This window comes from Neodiprion lecontei, chromosome 6 (genome assembly GCF_021901455.1).
Source record: "Neodiprion lecontei isolate iyNeoLeco1 chromosome 6, iyNeoLeco1.1, whole genome shotgun sequence".
NCBI lineage: Eukaryota > Metazoa > Arthropoda > Insecta > Hymenoptera > Diprionidae > Neodiprion > Neodiprion lecontei.
In genome coordinates this window covers 451,841-472,990 of record NC_060265.1, presented here as the reverse complement: position 1 = coordinate 472,990, position 21,150 = coordinate 451,841, and the positions used below count along the sequence as shown (strand labels likewise).

Genomic DNA, 21,150 nt, shown 5'->3' with positions numbered 1-21,150 from the left:
GTCTATCTTAGACGACAATTGCGATTGAATTAGTATTTTTCTGAAAAAATTTTCTCCTTTTCAGTGTACGGTGATAACAGCAGAATTACAGTACTGAATTTGAACTCAGGGTTACAGAGATAATTGTAAAAATGAGTCCCGCAAATTCTACGAGTCATAAATGCTTCGGAATTACAGTATGAATCTAATAAAAAGGTAGTGATGCCATATCGTTGGTACTGGTAGTTGTTGGATACCATCAAAGCTCTCATAAATGTACGGTATGAAAAAATGGTTGCAACTGATGGTATGATACCCATTATCTTATAAAAAATGTGATTGACTGAATTCAACGGTTATCAAAGAGTTGACAATGTCAAGAGTTGGCTTACATACGATATATACTATTATATATGTATATACAATTTCACTATCGGTCCAGTTAAATGCCCCTCCTATAAATGCGAATGTTGAATTGAGTGTGCTGCATACTGTCAATGTGATACCGCAGCCTAATCATGAAAGAATTACGGAGAATTGTTATTTGCTGTGTAATATTCACAAAGTAAGTTTTTTCAATATTCTTTGACCCTAGCACAGTATTCTAATTTTAAAATTTCCACAGACTACACGAGTGTCAAGGTGCAAATCTTAGTTTTCCGGAAAATTTTATCATTGGTGCTGCAACCGCATCTTACCAAATAGAAGGGGCCTGGAATGTCAGCGGTGAGTATTCAACTTCTGTACCTACGGCAATGTCAGGTTGTTATTCATTATAAACTAGAATGTTACATCAATTTATTACAGACAAAGGAGAAAATGTTTGGGATTGGTTCACACACAACAAACCGGAAAACATAGCAGACGGAAGTACGGGAGATGTGGCCTGTGACTCTTATCATAAATACGAAGAAGACGTGCAGTGGGTGAAAAATCTAGGGGTCAGCATCAAAACAGTCGGAATAATGTGTGAAAAGAAATTGATTCGACAATTAAACGTTCCAGTTGGATTTCTACCGTTTTTCGGTCAGCTGGTCACGCGTACTTCCAAATGGTTTTGCGAATGAAGTCAGTGAAGATGGAATTCAATACTACAAAAATCTGACCACGTTACTAGTGGCAAACGGTATCGAGCCCATCGTAACAATATATCACTGGGACCATCCTCAGATTCTCGAAGATTTGGGTGGATGGACAAACGAATTAATGGTGGAGTGGTATACCGATTACGCCAGGATTCTTTTCGAAGAATTGGGACCCATGGTGAAAACCTTCATCACAATTAACGAGCCAAAAGTATATTGCGAACAAGGATACAACTCGACTACTAAAAAAGCTCCAGGTACGATGACTATTCGTTATTAAAAGGGAGTTAGAACCCAGTGCGAAGTACTGATGTAATTGAATTTCAATTCAGGAAAAATATTAGAAAATATGGGCCATTACCTGTGCGTTCACAATACTCTGAAAGCTCATGCGACAGCGTATCATCTGTACGATGACGAATTCCGTGCGATTCAAGAAGGCCAAATAGGAATAGTGACGCCCTGTGCCGGTTGGGTGCCAGGGGACAACGTAACCGAAGAATCCATCGAACGACACTTTCAGTTCGATTGCGGTTGGATTATGCACCCCATTTATGTCGGAGACTATCCAGAAATTGTGAAAACGAGAGTGGCCTATGTCAGTGCACTCGAAAATTACCCATTTTCACGTTTACCCGAATTTTCACAGGATTGGATAGAGTACATAAAGTTCGTATACCGTCAAAACTTTGCCGTAATTAACGTGCTTGAGTAATAACGTTTCGGCGCAATTATTTTACAGTGGAACAGCAGACTTCTTTGGTCTCAATCACTACACGTCAAGTATGCCCATATTTGACACAGCCGAAGAGCTTGGCATATATACCAGGGATAGTGGCATAATTAAAAATACCAATTCCAGCTGGTCAGCTGGTAGTTCTTCATGGTTATACGTACGTGTTGGAAAAACTATTAGAATTATGAATTTGAAGACGCTTGAATTCGGTTTCGCTGAAGTAATTTAATTGGTTCACAGGTATTGCCAGAAGGATTCGGTAATGTTTTGCGTATGATTCGAGACCAGTACAATAATCCACCGTTGTATGTATTTGAAAACGGATATTCCGACACCGGCGAATTGGAAGACTATCGACGAATTAATTATTATTACGAATACGTCAGCGAGATGCTCACAGCCATCAACGATGATGGCTGCAATGTCGTGGCATACACTATTTGGTCCCTTCTTGACAATTTTGAGTGGAATGCTGGCTACACGTGGGTATATTTTCTTGTATATGAACATTTATCTGAATTATATTACAATATGGTCACATCCTTGGTTGTTTTAATTTACAGAGAATTATTCGGCATTATAAGTGTTGATTTCAACAGTTCAAACAGAACAAGATCAGCTAAACTATCTACGTCATGGTGGCAAGAAGTCATCAGTACACGTACACTTCAGGATGTTCCCAGTAACGGTACTAGACGTTAGGAATTTGGTTGATAAGCAGCTTGACTGAAGAACGATCGTATTTGGAAAGAAGGTTATTTATTACCGAGTTCTGTGATAATCGATGTATTTCAAACATTTACTGACCAATTGAAGTTAGAATAATTTGTTAACGTCGAATATTCACACGAATACGTGATGTGTAAATAACTATTATTCACTAATTGTAAGACAGCAGACTTTGTGACCGGACATCAAGAAGATATTCAAAAAGCGAAATGAGTCTTGCGAGATACGAATACATTTCTAGAGTGATTCGTTTGTATTATCTTCATTGGTCAATTACCACGTATGGTAATCTCGACCGAAAGTAACTTTTTTCTCCCAATACTTTGAGATAAATAGATTACACACGGAAGGTCCAAGCATTCATTATCAAAAATTATAAATTATAAATTTAATATTATCAATATGCCGAGGATTTGATAATATAACTGGTGCAGGGTAAATGATCTTTTGTATCACGACAATACTTAATCTTCAATTTCCACTAGAGATAAATAAAATACATACATCATTACTCCCATTCCTGTTTGTAGCATGATATCGTTATCATATTGATATAGAGATATTAGTATGTGAATGTTGGATTATCTTGAGTTTCATTTCTCAAATAAACAGCGTGCATACAATATACAGGCACACTTATTTGATGCTGAAAACAAATGCGACGGACGCAGCCTGTTCTCTCAATGAAGTTCTCAGCAGCCAGTAAATGACCCTGTAGACATCCCAGTAAGCTAAGGGAGAAAATTTCGATCATCTCAACAACATTCAGACGTTATTTTCAACCGGAATTACTCAACCTAGTAACTACAATGGACAAAGCTGTGGTATTGGCGATGCTCCCAAATGGAATAAATTATTGCAGCGGGCTTATTATCCTCCCGTTGTGAAATGAATCACTCCACTGATATCAAGTACCGTCCGCGAACGAACGAGATATGCTCAGTTTCTCAACTCACTTTGTAAGTGATGGTTGATTAAGAATCACGTTCCATCGATTTGAAAAGGCAATTCCATAGAGGTCAAGCGGACGACGAGACCGGTACTTGATAATCGAAAGAAAAAAGAAAAAATACGATCAGTAAAGTTGAACTGTTACCCCAACTTCAAAATAACTCGGTTTCTATTATGACGTCTACACTCTGCTGGAGTCTTTTGTTGTACTCCTTGCTGATCTCACGGTAAGTACCAACTGAACTTCAAGTTGTGATATCAACCGTGAAAACCTTATGCATAATCCTCATATTTGCTTTACTCTTAGCATTTTCTGTCACGACGATGATTATCTTACCTTTCCTGAGGGATTTCGTATTGGAGCTGCAGGAGCGTCGTATCAAATTGAAGGTGGCTGGAATGCAAGTGGTATGGAGCTTGCAAATTGCATGTGATTTTGAAAAACGTTCAATTCTCTTGAAATTTGATTTATTTTATAATTCATATTACATTACAATCCACAGATAAAGGTGACAGTGTGTGGGATAATTTCACGCACAGAGAACCATGGCGTATTGTAGATAATAGTAACGGTGACATTGCTTGTGACTCGTACCACAAATACAAGGAAGATGTTAAATGGCTCAAGGAGATTGGAGTTAGTACACGAATACTGATTTCACCTGAAAATGTGTATCCCAAACACGCTTCACTAAACTTTTTATTCATTTCACGCTCAGCTCGATCACTATCGATTTTCGCTCAGCTGGTCTCGCATCTTGCCAACTGGCTACGCTGACAAAGTCAGCGAGAATGGAATTCGTTACTACAAAAATCTGATCGACGAACTACTCCGCAACAACATTGAACCCTTAGTCACTCTCTATCATTGGGATCACCCACAGGTGATCGAGGAACAAGGTGGTTGGATGAACGACATGATAGTCAAGTGGTTTGGCGACTATGCAAGGGTGGTATTCCGGGAGCTTGGACCGAAGGTGAAAATATTTGCAACGATAAACGAGCCAAATTCATTTTGCACGGAGGGTTATGAGGATGGGTGTAAGGCTCCAGGTATTTTAGGATGCGTTCTTTCTTCTTCCTTTTTTCTTCTTTTTTCTTTCTTCAGGCAGAGGCTCTTTCATTCAAGATGACAATTTTCAGGAAAACAACTCGCTCCGACGGGGGGTTACATGTGCGGCCATAACGTGTTAAAGGCCCACGCCAGAGCGTATCACATTTACGACAGAGAATTCCGGAAATCCCAAAATGGAAAGATCGGCATCGTGATACCTTGCGGAGGTCAAATAGCCAAGAATCCGGGAGACAACGCGTCTGTCGAAACATCATTTCAATTCGGCTGCGGATGGATGGCTCACCCAATTTTTTCAAAAACCGGAGACTACCCTGAAGTTATGAAGCGTAACATCGATCGTAACAGCAAAAACGAAGGTTACCCTAGGTCAAGGTTACCGAAATTTTCGCCGAACTGGATCAAATACATCAGGTTGGTATCGACCAAATAGATTGGAATCCATATAATTCCCATGCGCATTTATTTCAAAGTCTTATTCTTTGTTTGCAGAGGAACTTCCGACTACTTTGGATTGAATCATTACACCACCTTCGAGGTATCACGTAGAACAAAAAAACCAGACGACGTATGGGGTCTTGACTCTGGTCTGGAGAAAAGTGTGGATCCAAGCTGGCCTCGGACAGCTTCTGCCTGGCTAAGGGTTGGCATATAGTAAATTTGAAAACCCATTGGTATGGACCTTCCTCACTGATTGTCACTTTTGATTTCAGGTAACTCCGTTCGGCTTCGGAGATATTCTCAGACAGATTAAAGACGAGTACCAAAACCCACCTGTTTATATTCTCGAGAACGGTGTTTCGGACTCGGGAACACTGAACGACCATCAGAGGATCGGTTACTTCTACTCGTACCTGAAGGAACTCATTACAGCGGTAAAACGGGATGGGTGTAACGTGCCACTTTATACCATGTGGAGCCTTCTCGATAACTTCGAGTGGAATAGAGGATATACGTGAGTGAAACAGAGCGAACTTTCTCCTGCAGGTAGATTTGAGCTTATAATTTTGGGAAATCACTTTCCAGAGAGCGTTTTGGCATCTTACATGTGGATTTCAATAGTTCAAACAGAACTCGAACACCCAAGCTGTCAGTGGATTGGTGGAAAAATGTTTTAAGAACTCGAAAGCTGCAGCCTGTGACTGAGTACTGGTAGATGAACGATATGCCGTTACTGATATATATTATTTCATATCATACCTATATTTTATACGCGTTATAATTTTCATTTCCTCGATTTTCCTCCAGTGTATTTCTCTGTATTCTCGTTCAAAATTATTTTCTGTGATACCTTCTAGGGAGAATTAATACTGTGCAAAGAGAGACTTAAAAGATAAAGACTGGGCAATTTCATTGGTCGATAAACGCTAAGAGAAAGCCCAGAAAAAAATTTTGGATCTATGTATAAATTTTTTTGATAGATTTTGAATAAATTTGATAAACTTGGATCTAAATTTTAAAGAATCATATGTTTACCGAGATTTCCGTAGATATCAGTAGATTTACGTACCCTTGAGTTAGTCTAATATTGTGGCCAAACGCTTATGCTTCTTAGAGCTCCCTACATCTACTTAAATCTCAGTGCTGGGTACTTACCCGATTTTATTTCAATATATCTTTCTTAACTAGGTGTACTATATATAAACTAAATATGACATCTTGACCTCGTAAGATTACACACGATTTCTTTTTCTTTTTCTCCTCTCCGAGGTGTGTGGAAGGCAGTTGTACTTTGTCAGTGATACGAGCCGTTTGATGTACACGAAGAGAACGGTGTGTTACAATGCCAGTTATGTAGAAACCAGTATAAAATTTTGATAAATACTTTCTTATTACTATCTACATCAAATCCAAAAAGTGATTTATCTACCTCATAATCCAACAGTTTCCACCTGGCCTGCAGCTGGCACTACACAGCCATTCAGGTTTTTGTGGAATAATGAAGCTGCGGATAAAAACATCAAAAACAATAATGTAACAAGTTGGTGTTTCTGTCAATTTGCGTTATTCGAAAATTCGGTAGATATACTCGTTGTGAAAGTAACTATGCTAAAAAGTGCATGGACGATGTAAATTTTTACGAGAAAACACTCAGTTCCTCAATGGCAATCCCAAAAATGTTCATATTATAATCACATCTAGTTTTATACTTAGGATATAATCATATATCCATTATTTTGGTATAATTACTGTATCATGGGTTACAACGAAGTCATAGAAAAAGGTAATCAACAAAAAAATGCTAAAGTCATTGTGTATAATTCTACTTTGTAAAAATTGATATACTCCAGCTCGAAAAAACCCAGCTGCAGGGTAAAATTGAACGATCCTAACAGATATGCCGCCTAGGCTGTCGAATCCTGAAGACTTGGCGGAGAAAGAATGCCCCCAGAAAACAAACCCAAAAATAGACGAAGGGAGGGCATATTTTGTAACGGGAATAGAACAGGAAAGTGCTTGGGCCAAGCAGAACAGTTTAGTTTGGATTCCGGCGCGTCGCTGTCAACAGCCCTGAACGTTAAACTGGTGAATTAGTAAAAAAAAAGTGCAGTAACAATTTGCTTGTTCGTGATCCAAAAAACTGGGAGGTGAGTGGATGTGTGCCATAAAAATGATGACTTTATTAACCCTCTTGTAATTTGCTGGTATATTTTTTTTTCCTTGCAAACTTTAAATTTATCGGACTTATTCCACATGTAATCGCTATTTCGTGGCGAATATTGATAAATAGTTTTTGCTTCTGCTGATTATAACTAACTCGCTTCAGATAGTAAACAAATATTGAAGAATTACAAACATATATATCATCATTGTTCAAAATCCACTGCATCCTAATGTGAGTTTGCCACGTCAAGCGGGATGAATTTGGCCAAAAATATACCTCGATGCTTCTGATTCTCTCATGAATCAATAGCTTTTTACAAATAGTTTTCGTCGGAGTTCCACTTCCAGACTTAAAAATTTTTCAGAGAATGCATCAAGGAACATGCTCGGATTTTTTTCAAAATTTTCAGAGTAGGTTATCATCTTGAAAACCACGTTTAATTAATCTAATTGTTTAAAGTGAATCGAAAATCGTTGATTCTGTAAATTTCAAATAAATGAGATGAAAGCACGATTCAAGAGCTTTAAAATGAGTTTTTGCTGCAATCCGTACGACAAAGGGAACCGGAGATATCGACATTTAAACAAGTAGCTTTTCTTGTAGCTTTTGATCCATTCGGGTTAAGCGTAAGGAAAAAAAAAATTGTTCGATGCATCCATTTTGCTCAGAGAATCTGTAAGAAAAATTACGACAATTTATATAATAATTGTCGGATGACAGTACCACCTAAGCCCATTAGGGTTGACATTCCTGTTGCCACTGTGTTCAAAATTAACAAAAATTGTATTGTCGCTTATGCTAGCACAATTTTGTCTCAAGTTTTAAGTAATATCGACAAGTTAAAAGTGAGGGCGTTGTCACAAATCAGTAACCGATTATCTCATAAACAGATTTGATAAAGCGTAAGAAAAAATCTCTAATTACCGTACCTGTTCACGTATCTTACCTTACCGCAAGACTTCATCAATTTTACACCACTCATAGCACCTGCATAACGTAGTGCTTACCTTACGAGTTTTCTTTAATATGAATTAGGTTATGAGGCGTTCCACGCCGAATCAACCTGGGTCCTCAACCTATTCGATTCAGTCCAATATTTTTCATTATGTTATTTTTCTAATGGCAATCTTGCAAATAAGATTTAATTCGGTTGTAATTTTATAAAATTAAAATTTTGAGGAGAACACCAACCAGCTTGGGGCTTGGACTTGAATGTTTTGATATCTAATACTGGACTTTTAAAATATTTTTTAGATTTTAGAGTTTGGGCCAACGATGTTTTCGTTTCGAAAAATCGGAAATAAACAAAATTTTGTTCACAAAATCTGAAGAAAATCTGAGTAACTTTTATCGTTAGAGTTGAAAGAAGAAAATAAAAAATCTCGAACCGAATAGGAGAGGTCGGGGGTCAGACCTCGGTCGGATTGGCATAGGATGCCTTTTATGTATCTATGAGAGTTGGCTTCTGGATTAATCTTTCGAGTAGTGCGATAATAATCCAGGAAAGAACTGACTCACATCCGGCAACGACAAGCTTAAAGATGAGAGCATACAGATCTATTAAAAAAAAATCACTCCTCAAATAAACAAAATTAAGCGAAGTATCATATTTGTTATCGTTATCTCGCTACATACACATTTTCCTTGTGATAAATTTTCGATCAAACTGTCATGTGTGAGTTTATTATCGTCATCGGCTAACGAAGTCCACCCAGACAATTACAGAACTACTAATCGCTCCCACCACATAATTTATTAGTTACTCTTACTTATAATATCACCAATCACTTAATATTTGGCAGTTGAAGCAGTCGCTCTGTAAAATATCAGTTGGAAATTTTCAATCCATTCTCAAAGTGAACATCAAGGTGCTCGTTGAGAACTTTGGTTATCCAAACAATAATTGTATTTGCATAGTGTTCACAGCAACGGGCCTTACATTATTTTTTATTGTCCTGATGTTCTTAGTCTGAGACCATGGTTGGCACGGAAAAAACAACGTTTCCTACGGGGTTCAAATTTGGCGTTGGAACAGCTTCGTATCAAATAGAAGGTGGCTGGAATGAAGAAGGCAAGTGAACTCAATTTTTTGCAGAATGGTCTCTTAGTCGATTTATTCACGTTCAGTGAGTGACGGTTCAAAACTTCACCTGCTAATCTCAGTCTTGCGATTATTACCCGATAAATTTTGTGAACTTAGGCAAAGGCGAAAATATCTGGGACCGCATGACCCACTCCAAACCCGATACTGTCGAGAAGCGACACAATGGAGACGTCGCTTGTGACTCGTATCACAAATACAAGGATGACATAAAAATGCTGGAAGATCTTGGGGTGCGTATCTGCGCAAAAAACCAGAAATACGTAGCCGAATGCTGTTCAATTAGAAGACTCCATTTGCACAGGTTGATTTTTACCGATTCTCGTTCTCCTGGTCGCGGATCTTGCCAACGGGATTCGCAAACAAGATTAACCCAGACGGAATTCGGTATTATAACAATTTGATAGACGGACTGATTGCTCGAGGAATCGAACCAATGGGAACCATGTTCCACTGGGACCTGCCACAGCCCCTGCAGGAACTCGGAGGCTGGCAAAATGAAGCACTGGTCGACTATTTCACGGATTACGCGAAAGTCTTGTTCGAGAATTTCGGGGACAGGGTGAGTGAGCTGATTTTGATGGTTCCGTGAAGATCCTAATTAAAAGTATTGCATTCTCTAGGTGAAAACTTGGTTCACCTTTAACGAGCCCTGGGTAATCGCAGCACTGAGTCATGGCGGAGTTGGCTTAGCACCAGCGACACACTCGCCTGGCGTTGGAGTTTATCTCGTCGGCCAAACAATCCTCAAGTCTCACGCGAGAGCTTACCATTTGTACCAGGAAAGCTTCAAGAGTAAGCAGGAAGGTGCGATTACATGCCGGTTAGAAAATATTTCACAGGATCTATGAAACCTCGGAGACTAATTCACCGTGGTTGCATGGACCTGATTAGGTCGCCTATCGATGGTCATTCACTGGTTTGGTTACGTGCCGAAAACCGATTCCCCCGAAGACGTTGCGGTTGCCGAAAAGGCAAAGCAGTTCAAATTCGGGTGGTTCGCTCATCCGATTTTCAGCGCAGAAGGTGACTACCCCAAAGTGATGAAGGACGCCATAGCGAAGAAAAGTGCGGAGCAGGGTTTCCCAAGGTCTCGACTTCCGGTACTTGGAAAATATTGGGTCGACTTGATCAGAGGCACCGCTGACTTCATTGCCGTCAACACGTACACTTCGCTGCTCGCCGTTCCCAATCCAGATACCACAGAACCAAGCTGGGTTAACGACTGTGGCGTAAAATTAACGAATGATGGCTTGGGTTGGCCGGAATCCGTGTGCTTCTGGCACAAGGTGAGGAAAAACAGTTTGTTGAAAAATGACCTTCCTCGTTTTCCATTGACTCTTTTTTCACCTTTTGCAGGAGAACGCAGTAGAGTTTGGCAACATGTTCCGATGGCTAAGAAACGAGTACGGTGATCGAGAGATAATCGTTACGGAAAATGGTTGGCCAGAGGATGGTTCATCAAAACATGAAGACTGGGAACGTATTCGTTACACGCATCGTTATCTGGAAGAGCTGCTCACAGCTATTCATCGCGACAAGATAAACATCACTGGCTACACCCATTGGAGCCTCATGGACAATTTTGAATGGCTCCAGGGATACACGTGAGCTTTTTCACTCTTCCTAGCTGCCTTATTGCTTAAGAGCCTCTGACAGATCCCCGGAGAATTTTCGGGGTTTCGATAGAATAGATAGATACACGGGTTTTGGCTGGAGATAGAATACGATAACGGCCATTCGCGACCATTGGACAATTCAAGAAACTGTTATTTTTCAGGATGCGGTTCGGATTGTATTACGTCGACTTCGAAGACCCTTCCAGACCACGCACGATAAAAAAATCTGGAGAGTATTACCGTGAGCTGATTTCGAAACGACGACTGCCCGAAAAATTCAACGAGGAGCTTTTTGCCAGCGATAAGAAATTCGCCAAGCGAATAAATCTATGCGTCTCGACACACGGAAAAGAAACTTTCTTCTTATCGTAATCAGCATAATGTTAGATGGGAAACTGCACTTCACGAAAAATGGTAAGCGTGACATGTGTCATCACGTCCAATACGGAATCTAAGTGAAAGAATAAAATTGACTAATGGATGATGAAAAACATTGCAAGAATTTTCTTTACATTATTACCTCAAGCAATAACCCGCTATGTTTTAGTAGATTCAAGAAAGTGGACTAATCCGCGAAGAGCTGAAGAGCCGAAAAGAAACCAACAGCGGTAAAGTTGTGCCGCCGTGGTCCGTTCAGCTCTCCAGAGAAATCTCTCTAATGCTTTGTATTCCTCCGGCATTCCTTCCACCCCGGCTTAAACACTTACTGCCGAGCCGCATATGATGTATAATTCATTGACCCGCGACTTGGAATATGCTCCGAGTTCACTATCTACGGTGAACATAAAATATCAAGGGAAAAAACACCGTCATCAACTCTAGAATTCCGCGGATGATTCCTGCAGCGATATTGTTGAGTTTTGTGTTCGACGTTACAGACAGAGATAGCGTGTAAGTGAATCCCGACATTTGAAATGACCTTTAAAACTTGTCGAACTCTCGAGGTTAGTGTATTTTCGATTATGGTTAGTCCAAGGAATTATTTTCAATAAATTTCTGAGACGAGATGTAGCGGTCGCTGGAAGCTTACGCCGCAGTGTGATGATTGGATAAAAGTGATGCATCGATTGGTGTACGTGACTGTGAAAATATGGGCACAGATCGGTGTGGGTATCGCTTGATATTTCCTGCGGGTTGGGCCTGATTCGATTTAACGTCTTCTCCAAAGTTCATTACGGTCGTTGAAAATATAAAAGAAAAGAGTACGCGGCCAACGACAATGCCATTAGCAATCCAGCGGTAACTTGATTATTGTGCTCTGTACAAACGAAACCACCACTCAGAGTTACTCGGACGTGGACGACTTTTCCAAACCAGCAAGAATGACGAAGCTAATCAAATTGATAAGCATGTCCAGTTATTGATTGATGAGCCAGCCGCTGAACAGCGAATCGACAAATCGGTCACTCGAAAATTGTTTTCATTCGATCATTTTTCTTTGATGTTTTTTTCTGGAAAATTTGATGGTCACGTGAAATCACAGGACTGCAGCCGCTGATAATTAAAATTGGTCTATATATGTATATTCTCTGCTGTGGCGATAGTTTAGATGAAAGTATCGAGGCTTACTTGTTTCTGATTTTTTACACGAACTTCAGTATATTCTTTTACTCCCCGCGGGATTCCAGTAAGCAATTTGCCCGCAAATTTTAGCGAAGCCACGGAAAGGTGCGGGATTTACTTTTATCACTCTCCGCGGGTTTCGCAATATCTACCAGCTATTACTCGGCAGTCTCCTCCCGAGTCTTCGTGTACACATATATCTGTGCTAGTACATCACGCCACATTTTCGCCGCCGCGCAGCCTCTGCCCACCTTCTAGCATCAGCCATCTTTTAAAACAACCCCCGTCGCCCCCCCGTCAGTAAATCAGATTCAGGCACGAATTCAACGAAGTTTCTAATTTGAATGTGACAATATTAGCACACAGGTATGAGCATGAAAACCTAAGTTACCTTAGCTTGGCCATTGTCTAAAAATCAAGTGAAATTTTTAGGGCCGGGGGGGGGGGGCAAAAATCTTCGAGCACAACCTTATGTAATTTATGGCCGCTTGCAATTGGGTGTAGCTTTTGTTCACCCTTCGGAGAGTTTCGTCACTCTTCAAATCATCGTTGATCAACGCATTCTTTCCACCATCTGAAGCTGTCGTCGAATTCAGGCACTGCGATCGGTCTCAATACCCAAATCGAAAATTAGTTTCGACCACAGAAAATTGTGATAATTTATTTTGTTCCTCCGTACTCCGATATTTCGTGTGATGGGACCTTGCGTCATTTGCATACTAATCGGTAAGCTGCAGTATTACCCGCGTTTCGCACACCTCAAAAATTATGAGGTTGCAACTTTGCAAAATTCATAACTTCGGAAACCGCGCCCCGGAAAACAAGAATCCATCGGAATCCTCAGAGCAAGCGGAAGAAAAAGGTAAGTAGAGAAGGGTCCCGGTGGCCATACGGCCGTTCTGTAGTAATAGTTGCGGCAATGTGCTTCCAGCGAGAAGTTCGCGTGGCAGCTACGAGCCACCGCTTAATCGAGAGGAAAGTTAGCGAGGGGCAATTATACGACATCGCGATCGTTTACGTCCGAAACAAGGCGAGTATTATTTATAGATTTCGTGGTCCGATAAGAAATGGTATTGAGCATCAAATACGTTTCTCCTTCATGCGAGCAACTCGCAACCCTGGAATGGAACTCTGATATCGTAACCAAACATCCCCCTTTGCCCTTTATCAATTTGCTGTAAGTTATAATCCTGATCGTTGTATTGTGATTGCATGTTGGTCCGTAGTAAACGTTTTTCGTTATCGTCGTAACATGTAATACAATTCATCTCTTTCTTAAAGAAATGAGCAGAAAGAAATGAATTCACGTAATTAACCTCGATATGTTCCAACACACGAATCACATCGAATCTACTTAATCGTCAATGATGACCCAACTAATTAGGATTTATTTACTTTTAATTCAAGTCCCGTCAAGAATCAAAAGATTCAGTACCAGAGAATTTTATTTTATTTATTTTCGAAGCAATATCGAGTCACCGCAAGGTTCCTATTATATTATGTCTATTGTGCATAGCTGTACGATTCATACTGATTGTAGACTTTAACGATCCTTGTCGTCCATAGAGAGAATATCCAATACTCATTGCATGGTCTGGGGTCAAGAAACATTGTCTCGATACGACGAGCCTGATATCCTGAACAATACAAGAGGAAAACATAGTGTCTGAGTACACAGTTGATAAGTACGTAAATAAAATTGTATCCATTCGATTAACTGACGCTATCTACCAATTGCCTGTCATTGGTGTATGTTCAAGATTATATTACCGAAATTCATTGCCAGTTAAAGAAGTCCGGTTTCTTAATAATATCCACTAACTTGCTTACGATAAAACGTGATTAACATTTATCTAACAGCACCTTTGGCTTGGCCTCTAGACTTTCACGCATGCGAAACTACAAAGTCAGATAGCGTAGTATGACTACTTAATTCCGAAGACGAATACAGATGTATCCTATAATAAATTGTCATATCGCAATAATAAAATACCAGAAATGTGTTTCGGCTATATATTTACTCATACTTCTGTTACGATACGAAGCTGTTGGAGAATTTTGTATCTGTCAGTCAAATGCGGTCTATGGATGTTTGATAATACCATTTCGATACCAAAGAGACAGTATACCTGAATCACCGCAAGTTTTGCGTTAGAAATGAAAGTAAACAAGGTATGCATGTACATTAGACCGGTACAAAAAAGTCAAATATTTTTTTTTTCTGAAAGTCACCCGTTTCATGGTTGTAGGAAGAAAGAATAAGAGGCCTGTGAAAATTTCAGTCTTTAACTTTGACACTCGATGGTTCCTGAACACCATTTTTTATTTTATAATTGGTTAATACATGAAAATAGTTTTAATTTCATTCCGAATTTTGTAGCTCAGTAACGAGGCAATATGTATACACATTTTTGTAGGGAATTCAACGCTCTACAAAAAAGGTCCCTTATCATTTTTTGATAACCCAACTCTTCCTAAGGTTATTCAAGATTGAGGTTGAAATCATGTAAAAATTCGCTCTTTTCGAGAATAATTGCGAAAATACTAGACTCATCACAAGATTATGTGGCTTTCTTTCGTAAAGCATTTCAACCACTATAAAATCGTGTCATTTAATTAATTCTCAACTTGAGCAGATTCATTCTTAGCTGAAACAACGGTGCTTCCAAAGTGGAATTACATCTAATACATTTTATTACTTGTAGTAATTACAAAATAAATTTGCTCAAGTTGAAAATGAATTGAATGTCATGATTTCATAGTGGTAGGAACATAGTCTACGAATCGTGATGAACTTAAATATTCGCATTGTTTTGACGCGAAAAACATGCTGTGAAATTATTTCCATTTTTTTTTCCTGTCCAGTGATGGCGATTTCCACGCACTGATAATAACGGTTAGCAGCTTGTGCGAGACGTAGCAAATGAGAATTAAAACTACGGTGGTACCAACCGAAATGAAAACAATTAGATCCATGTCCTGTCGACGGTACCACGGATCGTCAGCTGTGATGGAGTGCAAATGCGAGGTTCCTTTATGACGAAGTACTTGCTCCGTCCACCAGATGGCATTTTCCAGCAGATGTTGAGAATTTTCTTTCAACAGAGTGCTCAGCTTTACCATTTCATCCTTGTACCTGAAAGTTGACAATTACGAGGAAGTATACAGTGAAGTAATCACCGATGAGACTGACGCAATGTGCATAATTAATTGTATGTATACCTCTTGTTGGATGCTACAGTTCTAATCGCTTCTTCGATCTCATTTCTGTTCATCGTGCGGAGCTCCAATTTCTTCCCGACTCCAAGTGACACCATTTTGTCAATCTGCATTCTCTGGTCGCCCCAAGTTGGTATTCCAACAACGGGAACTCCATGAGACACGGTCTCCTCGGTGCTTTGGAGACCTCCTTGGTACACGAAGACTTTCAGATTCGGATGGGCTGCAAACAAGGTATGAAAGAGACCCACCTCGTTCTTATGTTCTCGTTTATATCGATCATCTCGTCGCGACAGCTGTGCTCATGTTGTTTCTATAGTGACTCACCGCATAATCAAATGATAAACAATTCCGTTAACGCGCAGAATCAATCATTGTACCGCACAATTATTTGTATTGTGACTGCAAGCCCGTATTTTCTGTTGTTGTGCATTTATCGTGATATTTCAAGTGCGGTGCAATGTTAATCAACGGATATTCTCAATTCGAATGAAACTTATTCTTAGATCAATAAGAGCCATTCGTGGCCGTAAATCAACTAAAGAAATACCCAGAACAGCCTGTTGCGGTGTCCATTTCAAGATGTGAACGTTTTTCGGCTTGTCCGGAAGAACATCGTTCTCAAATTTCCACAACACTTCGTACGGCAGCTTAGAGAATGCTGCCACCAACTCATTCCGCGTCTCATTCGACAGCATGCTGCTTTTCATGTTCGACCCAAGACTCATGTAAATAAACCCTTGCGTAGCCCCGTCCAAGATTTTTTTGATGTCCTATAAAACCGGCAATGCAACTCAATCAGATCTCTGAGAGTCATCGCGGTTCGACACGAATCGAATGGAATTGTTTCGGAATTATTTCATGCGATTGAATAGCTTGAACTGTTTGCGAAAATACCTTGGGTAAAGGTTTGCTTTGTGGAGAAACGTGAAAGCCGGCGATTTCAACAATTTTTCGAACCTCCGGCCTCGAGAAGGATATGGGTGTCTGTTGATTGGCGAAAACGAGACTGACATTTTTCTCCAATTCCTCGAGATCGGGAATATCTTCGCCAAAGTATTTTCGTGCAATTGCCGCTTGCTCCGTTACGTGATTGTTTTTATAATAGTGGAGAAATCTCCAGAAGCTGACGAAATTTCCCAACCTGTCCCAAAACGTCAGTGGTGGGGATTTCGAGTAGAGTTCCCAATTTGATGGATGCGACGTCATAATGGGATTGCCCAGCACGTACTGAACGTTCATCGTCAGTCCCATGGGTGACAATCCTTCAACAAATAAATGCGAATGTTGCTCCAGAATTCGAAATGAAAAATTGAATTGAACTCTCGAACGAATCAACTCACCGATAACCGGTGCATCGAATCTTTTACCCAGTACGAAGAGAGCAGGCCAGTATAACATCTCTAGTAGTACCATGTCAAAATTTTCGTTACTACCGGCTGTATATATCTTTCTGAACTCCGGATGCTGGAGAATTTGATCGGTTTGTAAATTCGCCATGCCGCTCAATTTGTAAAACGAGCCAAACCAATCCTTCACGTCTAGAACCGTGATGTAATTCGATTTGTAAAGAAAACTGATGTCAATTTCCGTGTAGTTTTTTAAAGTTGGATCATTCATGGGATCCGAGGTTACAAAGATAATTTCGTGCCCCCGTTTGTTCAAGGCCAAGGTAAAGCTGCGAAACACGACTTGATGACTGATTGAAGCTCGCGGGCAGATGCACAATATTCTGTAGCAATCTATGAACTCTACCGCACAGTTTAAAATACATATTATGGCAGCAACAATTGTACGCCGTGCAACCATCGTTCACTCGCAACTGTGACAGTAAAACTGAGCAATTTAACAGAAATACTTACGTGTTGTACTTGGTGACGATGTTTCACCGCAACCACATTATCGGCTGGTTTTCCAAATAGAACCTATTTTAATAAGCTACGTTCTTTAGATAAACAGATAAACTGGTAATTCTTTTAACCCCACTCGTAAAATGATTTGTAAATTTGTACAGCAGTTGAGGAAATATTCGTTGTAGAGTTTATATTAATAAATAAAATTCTGAATCGTTTCAACTTATCGTCAGTGCCAAAATTTTCACGGCAATTCATAGATACAGAAATATTCCCGAATCATATCACGGCCGTGAGTACCTTGATTTTTAAAAAGACTGGTTTTTCATTGCCAGTAGTTTCGAGTCTTCAATAACTATAAAACAACAGTATTTACGTACACACGTCAATTATGTTAGCGCAAATAAGTCTCGTGATGTTTTTAATTACCAGCGGTGTTACTTTATGTTTCCCGCGACGACCTGTTCCTGAACGTCATGAAAACGTAAGAAGAAACGGAAAATATTTACAAAACTCGATTTCAGACTCAATGTGAATATTATCTGCAAACGTAAGTTATATTCATTCAAAGCATAATAATTAACGCTACGAAAAGCTGTAAGTGATTCAGCAAAACTACAAGCGAGCTAGCCCGGCAATTATCTTCTTATCGTAGAGAAACAGGTATGCGATACGCTTAAGTTTAAATATTATGCCACTAATTTCATTTTGTACATATTGTGTACAATTTGCTTTTGTATATGTACTAACGGATAAGGTACAGTCATCTAGGTTATTACATCTAAGATTCCGAGTGGTTTGCTAAATAATATGTCGTTGCGTAACTTGAGTCAAACACTGAGTTACGCAAATAGAAAAAACAGTCAATTTCGCTTTGCCTTATCGAGTGGCGAATACGTCAACGCGTTGATAGTGAATATCAAGGACTTGTAGGAAATTAGTAATATTGTGACGAAAGTTATCACAGATGTAGCAGAAAGGAAGGCAACTATATCCATGTCCTGACGCTGGTACCATGGTTCATCAGCTGTTGCAGATTGTAAGTATGGAGCACCTCTGTGACGTATCACGTGCTCCGTCCACCAAACAGCGTTCTCAAGTGAATCCCTTGGCTTGTCTTTGAGCAGCGACCGCAAGTCAAGCATCTTTTTCTTGTACCTGAAACATAGACGAGAATCGGCTTGTATATTTGAGGCATGTACCAAGAATTTACGATAGTGGCAAGATATATTACTGGTCGTCGAGTGCAACGGTGAGTATAGCTTCCTCCAGATCATCCCTGTTGACAGCAGTTATCTCCAGTTTTCTGGCAACGCCGAGAGACACCATTTTATTAACAATCGCATCCTGGTCACCTATAACTGGAAACCCAACCAACGGAACAGCGTGCTCGATCGCTTCTTCTGTGCTTTGAAGTCCTCCTTGATAGATGAAAACTTTGAGATTCGGGTGAGCTGAATTAATATAAGAGAAAAATCATTATTTTTTCCATACTTGGGGTTAAATTTCTTTAAGCAAGAATTTATTTTTATCCGTATCGCTCTTATCAAACTGTATACGTATGTATGGACCGGTACCTAAAATCGCCTGTTGAGGAGCCCATTTCAAAATCATCACGTTATCCGGCTTGTCTGGAAAATTGTCATCTTCGAACTTCCAGATGACTTTGAAGGGTAACTTTGAAAAGGCAGCTACAAATTCACTTCTGGTTTCCGCAGACAACGTAATGCTTTTGACATTCGTTCCCAGACTCATGTATACGAATCCCTGTGTAGCTCTGTCCAAGACGTTCTGAAGATCCTATTTTCGAAGGTACGACCATATCATAAATCAACCGAATCTATTTCATTCTGATGGCAAACTATACCGAAAATCATGTAATAATTTGACAAAAACCTGCGGCAATGGTTTTTTATGCTTTGAAATGTGAAAACCATTAATTTCGATTATTTTCGGAACATTTGGCTTGGCGTAGGAAATGGGCCCCACTTGATTAACGAAAATTAAACTGATATTCTTCTCAATCTCATACAGGCTCGGAATGTCGTCTCCGAAATATTTCCGCGCTATTTCTTCTTGTCCAGGCATGAAATAAGTTCTAAAGACGTATATCGTTGACCAGATCTTACAAAAGTTCTTTAATCTCTGCCAAAATGTCAACGGATTGTTAATATTTTCTTGGAGTTCCCAATTCGCCGGATGCGAAGGTATTATGGTATTGCCTATCCCATATTGAGTGTTTGTAGATAATACCAAAGATGATATACCTGATTGGAATCCCGAAAGAATTTTTATCACACAATCCAAGTATAAGTGTAAATTTATTACAAACTAGAGAAAATACAGGTGTGGGTTAAAATACTCACCTATCATCGGAGCGTCAAATCGATCAGCTAAAGGCAACAAAGCGAACGAAAAGAGCTGTTCCATTATAACTAGGTCAAACTTTTCGTCACTATCTCGCTCGTACAAGCGCCTCAGTTCTGGGTAAGTAAGAATTTTTTCAGTTCCGAGGTTCATGTATGACGACAAAGTGCTCATCTGTGTCAACGAAGGTGGTGATCTACGATATTCTATCATATTCCTACCAAGCCGCTCATGCATTTCATACATGAAACCGATATCAATCTCGGTATAGTTTTTCAAGCTTGGATCGTTAACAGGATCTGTAGTGACAATTACCAGCTCGTGGCCTCGTTTATTCAGTTCCAAAGTAAGTCCGCGAAATACCACCTGATGGCTGAATGAAGGAGTTGGAAATACCCCCAGGATTCTTGCACAATTTCCATAATTCAACGGACCTACGACTGCTAAAGTCAGAATAGTGGAAAAAAAATATCGCGACAACATTGTGCACTTTTGTTCGAACTCAGTTTTCACCGCAAGAGATCATACTGAAAAGCTTCCAATACATGTCAACTTGACGCGACACCTTTCTGACGAACTGTTTGTATCAGTGGCCAAAAATGTTCATTCTCTGGGTCTTCGATCTAATCTCTTTAAGTATGAACGACGCGGTGGAAGGGATATCGACAGTGAATTTTCGTTACAACGGATTATCAACGAGCACCGAATACCCCAGATCCACCAGAGCTTATCTGAAATTATCTAAGCCGAGTGTAAACTGTATTATAGTTGTACATTTTATTTGAATATAAACCAAATCGTCTACCAGGTATGTCATTTTCATACATTTAGTACGCCATTTTAACTTTCCAAACAATAATTTGCGTGGTTTTTGCCATTTCATATTCGTCATTCGTTTTCTATATAATAATATATATATATATATAGATATATGTATATAGAGATATAGGATAATAGATCGTCCTCGTTAACACTAACACAATTTTCTTGACATTTGTGTCTAGATTACCTGATACCGGTGTTCCCGTCAGAGGAACACCATGCGAAATTCTTTTTTCTGTAAGCTGAAGTCCACCCTGCTATATGAAAACCTTTAGGTTGGGATGATCTTTCATGAAGTTATCCAGCTGCTGCCATGGCATCCACGATTCACAAGCTTTGATGTCCATTTTCCAATGTGATGGATGAGAAGGTAATATAGCATTGCCGATTCCATATTTCACAACCACGTGCAAACACGCACTTGCGATGTGTTCAATTAATGTCAGTTA

The 21,150-nt window shown here is 39.7% G+C and overlaps 5 protein-coding genes across 9 annotated transcripts; 3 read left to right on the top strand and 2 right to left on the bottom strand.

Annotated features, from left to right (window-relative positions):
• The first annotated feature begins 14 nt into the window (after positions 1-14).
• LOC107219510 (myrosinase 1) lies at positions 15-2,775 on the top strand. Its single transcript, XM_015657756.2, has 8 exons — positions 15-544; positions 605-705; positions 787-920; positions 985-1,321; positions 1,397-1,733; positions 1,807-1,957; positions 2,041-2,282; positions 2,364-2,775. The coding sequence occupies exons 1-8, from the start codon at positions 498-500 to the stop codon at positions 2,500-2,502; spliced, it is 1,488 nt and encodes a 495-aa protein (XP_015513242.1). The 5' UTR covers positions 15-497; the 3' UTR covers positions 2,503-2,775.
• A 436-nt stretch (positions 2,776-3,211) lies between these two features.
• LOC107219484 (myrosinase 1) lies at positions 3,212-6,353 on the top strand. Its single transcript, XM_015657723.2, has 8 exons — positions 3,212-3,707; positions 3,788-3,888; positions 3,984-4,117; positions 4,200-4,533; positions 4,624-4,966; positions 5,045-5,195; positions 5,266-5,507; positions 5,579-6,353. Exons 1-8 carry the CDS (start codon positions 3,655-3,657, stop codon positions 5,706-5,708), a joined length of 1,488 nt encoding a protein of 495 aa, XP_015513209.1. The 5' UTR covers positions 3,212-3,654; the 3' UTR covers positions 5,709-6,353.
• A 655-nt stretch (positions 6,354-7,008) lies between these two features.
• LOC107219637 (myrosinase 1) lies at positions 7,009-11,929 on the top strand. 4 transcript variants are annotated; one of them, XM_046742504.1, is made up of 8 exons: positions 7,009-7,140; positions 9,126-9,228; positions 9,358-9,491; positions 9,563-9,820; positions 9,882-10,065; positions 10,153-10,547; positions 10,618-10,865; positions 11,039-11,370. In XM_046742504.1, exons 2-8 carry the CDS (start codon positions 9,135-9,137, stop codon positions 11,247-11,249), a joined length of 1,524 nt encoding a protein of 507 aa, XP_046598460.1. In that variant the 5' UTR covers positions 7,009-7,140; positions 9,126-9,134; the 3' UTR covers positions 11,250-11,370. The 4 variants fall into 4 exon arrangements, with proteins under 4 accessions (XP_046598460.1, XP_015513408.2, XP_015513416.2 ...); XM_015657922.2 differs by lacking the exon at positions 7,009-7,140 and adding an exon at positions 11,428-11,929 and having other exon boundaries at positions 8,889-9,228; positions 11,039-11,291; XM_015657930.2 differs by lacking the exon at positions 7,009-7,140 and adding an exon at positions 11,425-11,929 and having other exon boundaries at positions 8,889-9,228; positions 11,039-11,291.
• Positions 11,930-14,724: 2,795 nt separating this feature from the next.
• LOC107219630 (UDP-glycosyltransferase UGT5) lies at positions 14,725-17,506 on the bottom strand. The gene is made up of 5 exons (XM_015657909.2): positions 17,003-17,506; positions 16,557-16,924; positions 16,210-16,432; positions 15,663-15,882; positions 14,725-15,576 (listed from the first exon to the last, which is right to left on the bottom strand). The coding sequence occupies exons 1-5, from the start codon at positions 17,466-17,468 to the stop codon at positions 15,279-15,281; spliced, it is 1,575 nt and encodes a 524-aa protein (XP_015513395.1). The 5' UTR covers positions 17,469-17,506; the 3' UTR covers positions 14,725-15,278.
• Positions 17,507-18,188: 682 nt separating this feature from the next.
• LOC107219457 (UDP-glycosyltransferase UGT5-like) lies at positions 18,189-20,602 on the bottom strand. Of its 2 annotated transcripts, none has more exons than XM_046742503.1 (5): positions 19,879-20,602; positions 19,409-19,779; positions 19,090-19,312; positions 18,747-18,933; positions 18,189-18,670 (listed from the first exon to the last, which is right to left on the bottom strand). In XM_046742503.1, exons 1-5 carry the CDS (start codon positions 20,360-20,362, stop codon positions 18,376-18,378), a joined length of 1,560 nt encoding a protein of 519 aa, XP_046598459.1. In that variant the 5' UTR covers positions 20,363-20,602; the 3' UTR covers positions 18,189-18,375. The 2 variants fall into 2 exon arrangements, with proteins under 2 accessions (XP_046598459.1, XP_015513171.2); XM_015657685.2 differs by having other exon boundaries at positions 18,747-18,966; positions 19,879-20,599.
• Between the last annotated feature and the right edge of the window lie 548 nt (positions 20,603-21,150).

What these genes read in the sequence shown, in the direction of transcription:
- LOC107219510 (XM_015657756.2), top strand. Translation starts at nt 498, where the DNA reads ATGAAAGAATTACGGAGAATTGTTATTTGCTGTGTAATATTCACAAA. An exon ending in TGCTGTGTAATATTCACAAA is followed by an intron (nt 545 to 604) that starts GTAAGTTTTTTC and finishes AAATTTCCACAG; the next exon opens with ACTACACGAGTGTCAAGGTG. An exon ending in GAGTGGAATGCTGGCTACAC is followed by an intron (nt 2,283 to 2,363) that starts GTGGGTATATTT and finishes TTTAATTTACAG; the next exon opens with AGAATTATTCGGCATTATAA.
- LOC107219484 (XM_015657723.2), top strand. Translation starts at nt 3,655, where the DNA reads ATGACGTCTACACTCTGCTGGAGTCTTTTGTTGTACTCCTTGCTGATC. An exon ending in TACTCCTTGCTGATCTCACG is followed by an intron (nt 3,708 to 3,787) that starts GTAAGTACCAAC and finishes CTTTACTCTTAG; the next exon opens with CATTTTCTGTCACGACGATG. An exon ending in AGGTGGCTGGAATGCAAGTG is followed by an intron (nt 3,889 to 3,983) that starts GTATGGAGCTTG and finishes TACAATCCACAG; the next exon opens with ATAAAGGTGACAGTGTGTGG.
- LOC107219637 (XM_015657922.2), top strand. Translation starts at nt 9,135, where the DNA reads ATGGTTGGCACGGAAAAAACAACGTTTCCTACGGGGTTCAAATTTGGC. An exon ending in TCGAGAATTTCGGGGACAGG is followed by an intron (nt 9,821 to 9,881) that starts GTGAGTGAGCTG and finishes TGCATTCTCTAG; the next exon opens with GTGAAAACTTGGTTCACCTT. An exon ending in GAATGGCTCCAGGGATACAC is followed by an intron (nt 10,866 to 11,038) that starts GTGAGCTTTTTC and finishes GTTATTTTTCAG; the next exon opens with GATGCGGTTCGGATTGTATT.
- LOC107219630 (XM_015657909.2), bottom strand. Translation starts at nt 17,468, where the DNA reads ATGGTTGCACGGCGTACAATTGTTGCTGCCATAATATGTATTTTAAAC. An exon ending in ATTCGATGCACCGGTTATCG is followed by an intron (nt 16,925 to 17,002) that starts GTGAGTTGATTC and finishes TATTTGTTGAAG; the next exon opens with GATTGTCACCCATGGGACTG. An exon ending in AAAGCAAACCTTTACCCAAG is followed by an intron (nt 16,433 to 16,556) that starts GTATTTTCGCAA and finishes CCGGTTTTATAG; the next exon opens with GACATCAAAAAAATCTTGGA.
- LOC107219457 (XM_015657685.2), bottom strand. Translation starts at nt 20,362, where the DNA reads ATGTTGTCGCGATATTTTTTTTCCACTATTCTGACTTTAGCAGTCGTA. An exon ending in ATTTGACGCTCCGATGATAG is followed by an intron (nt 19,780 to 19,878) that starts GTGAGTATTTTA and finishes GATTCCAATCAG; the next exon opens with GTATATCATCTTTGGTATTA. An exon ending in ATAAAAAACCATTGCCGCAG is followed by an intron (nt 19,313 to 19,408) that starts GTTTTTGTCAAA and finishes CTTCGAAAATAG; the next exon opens with GATCTTCAGAACGTCTTGGA.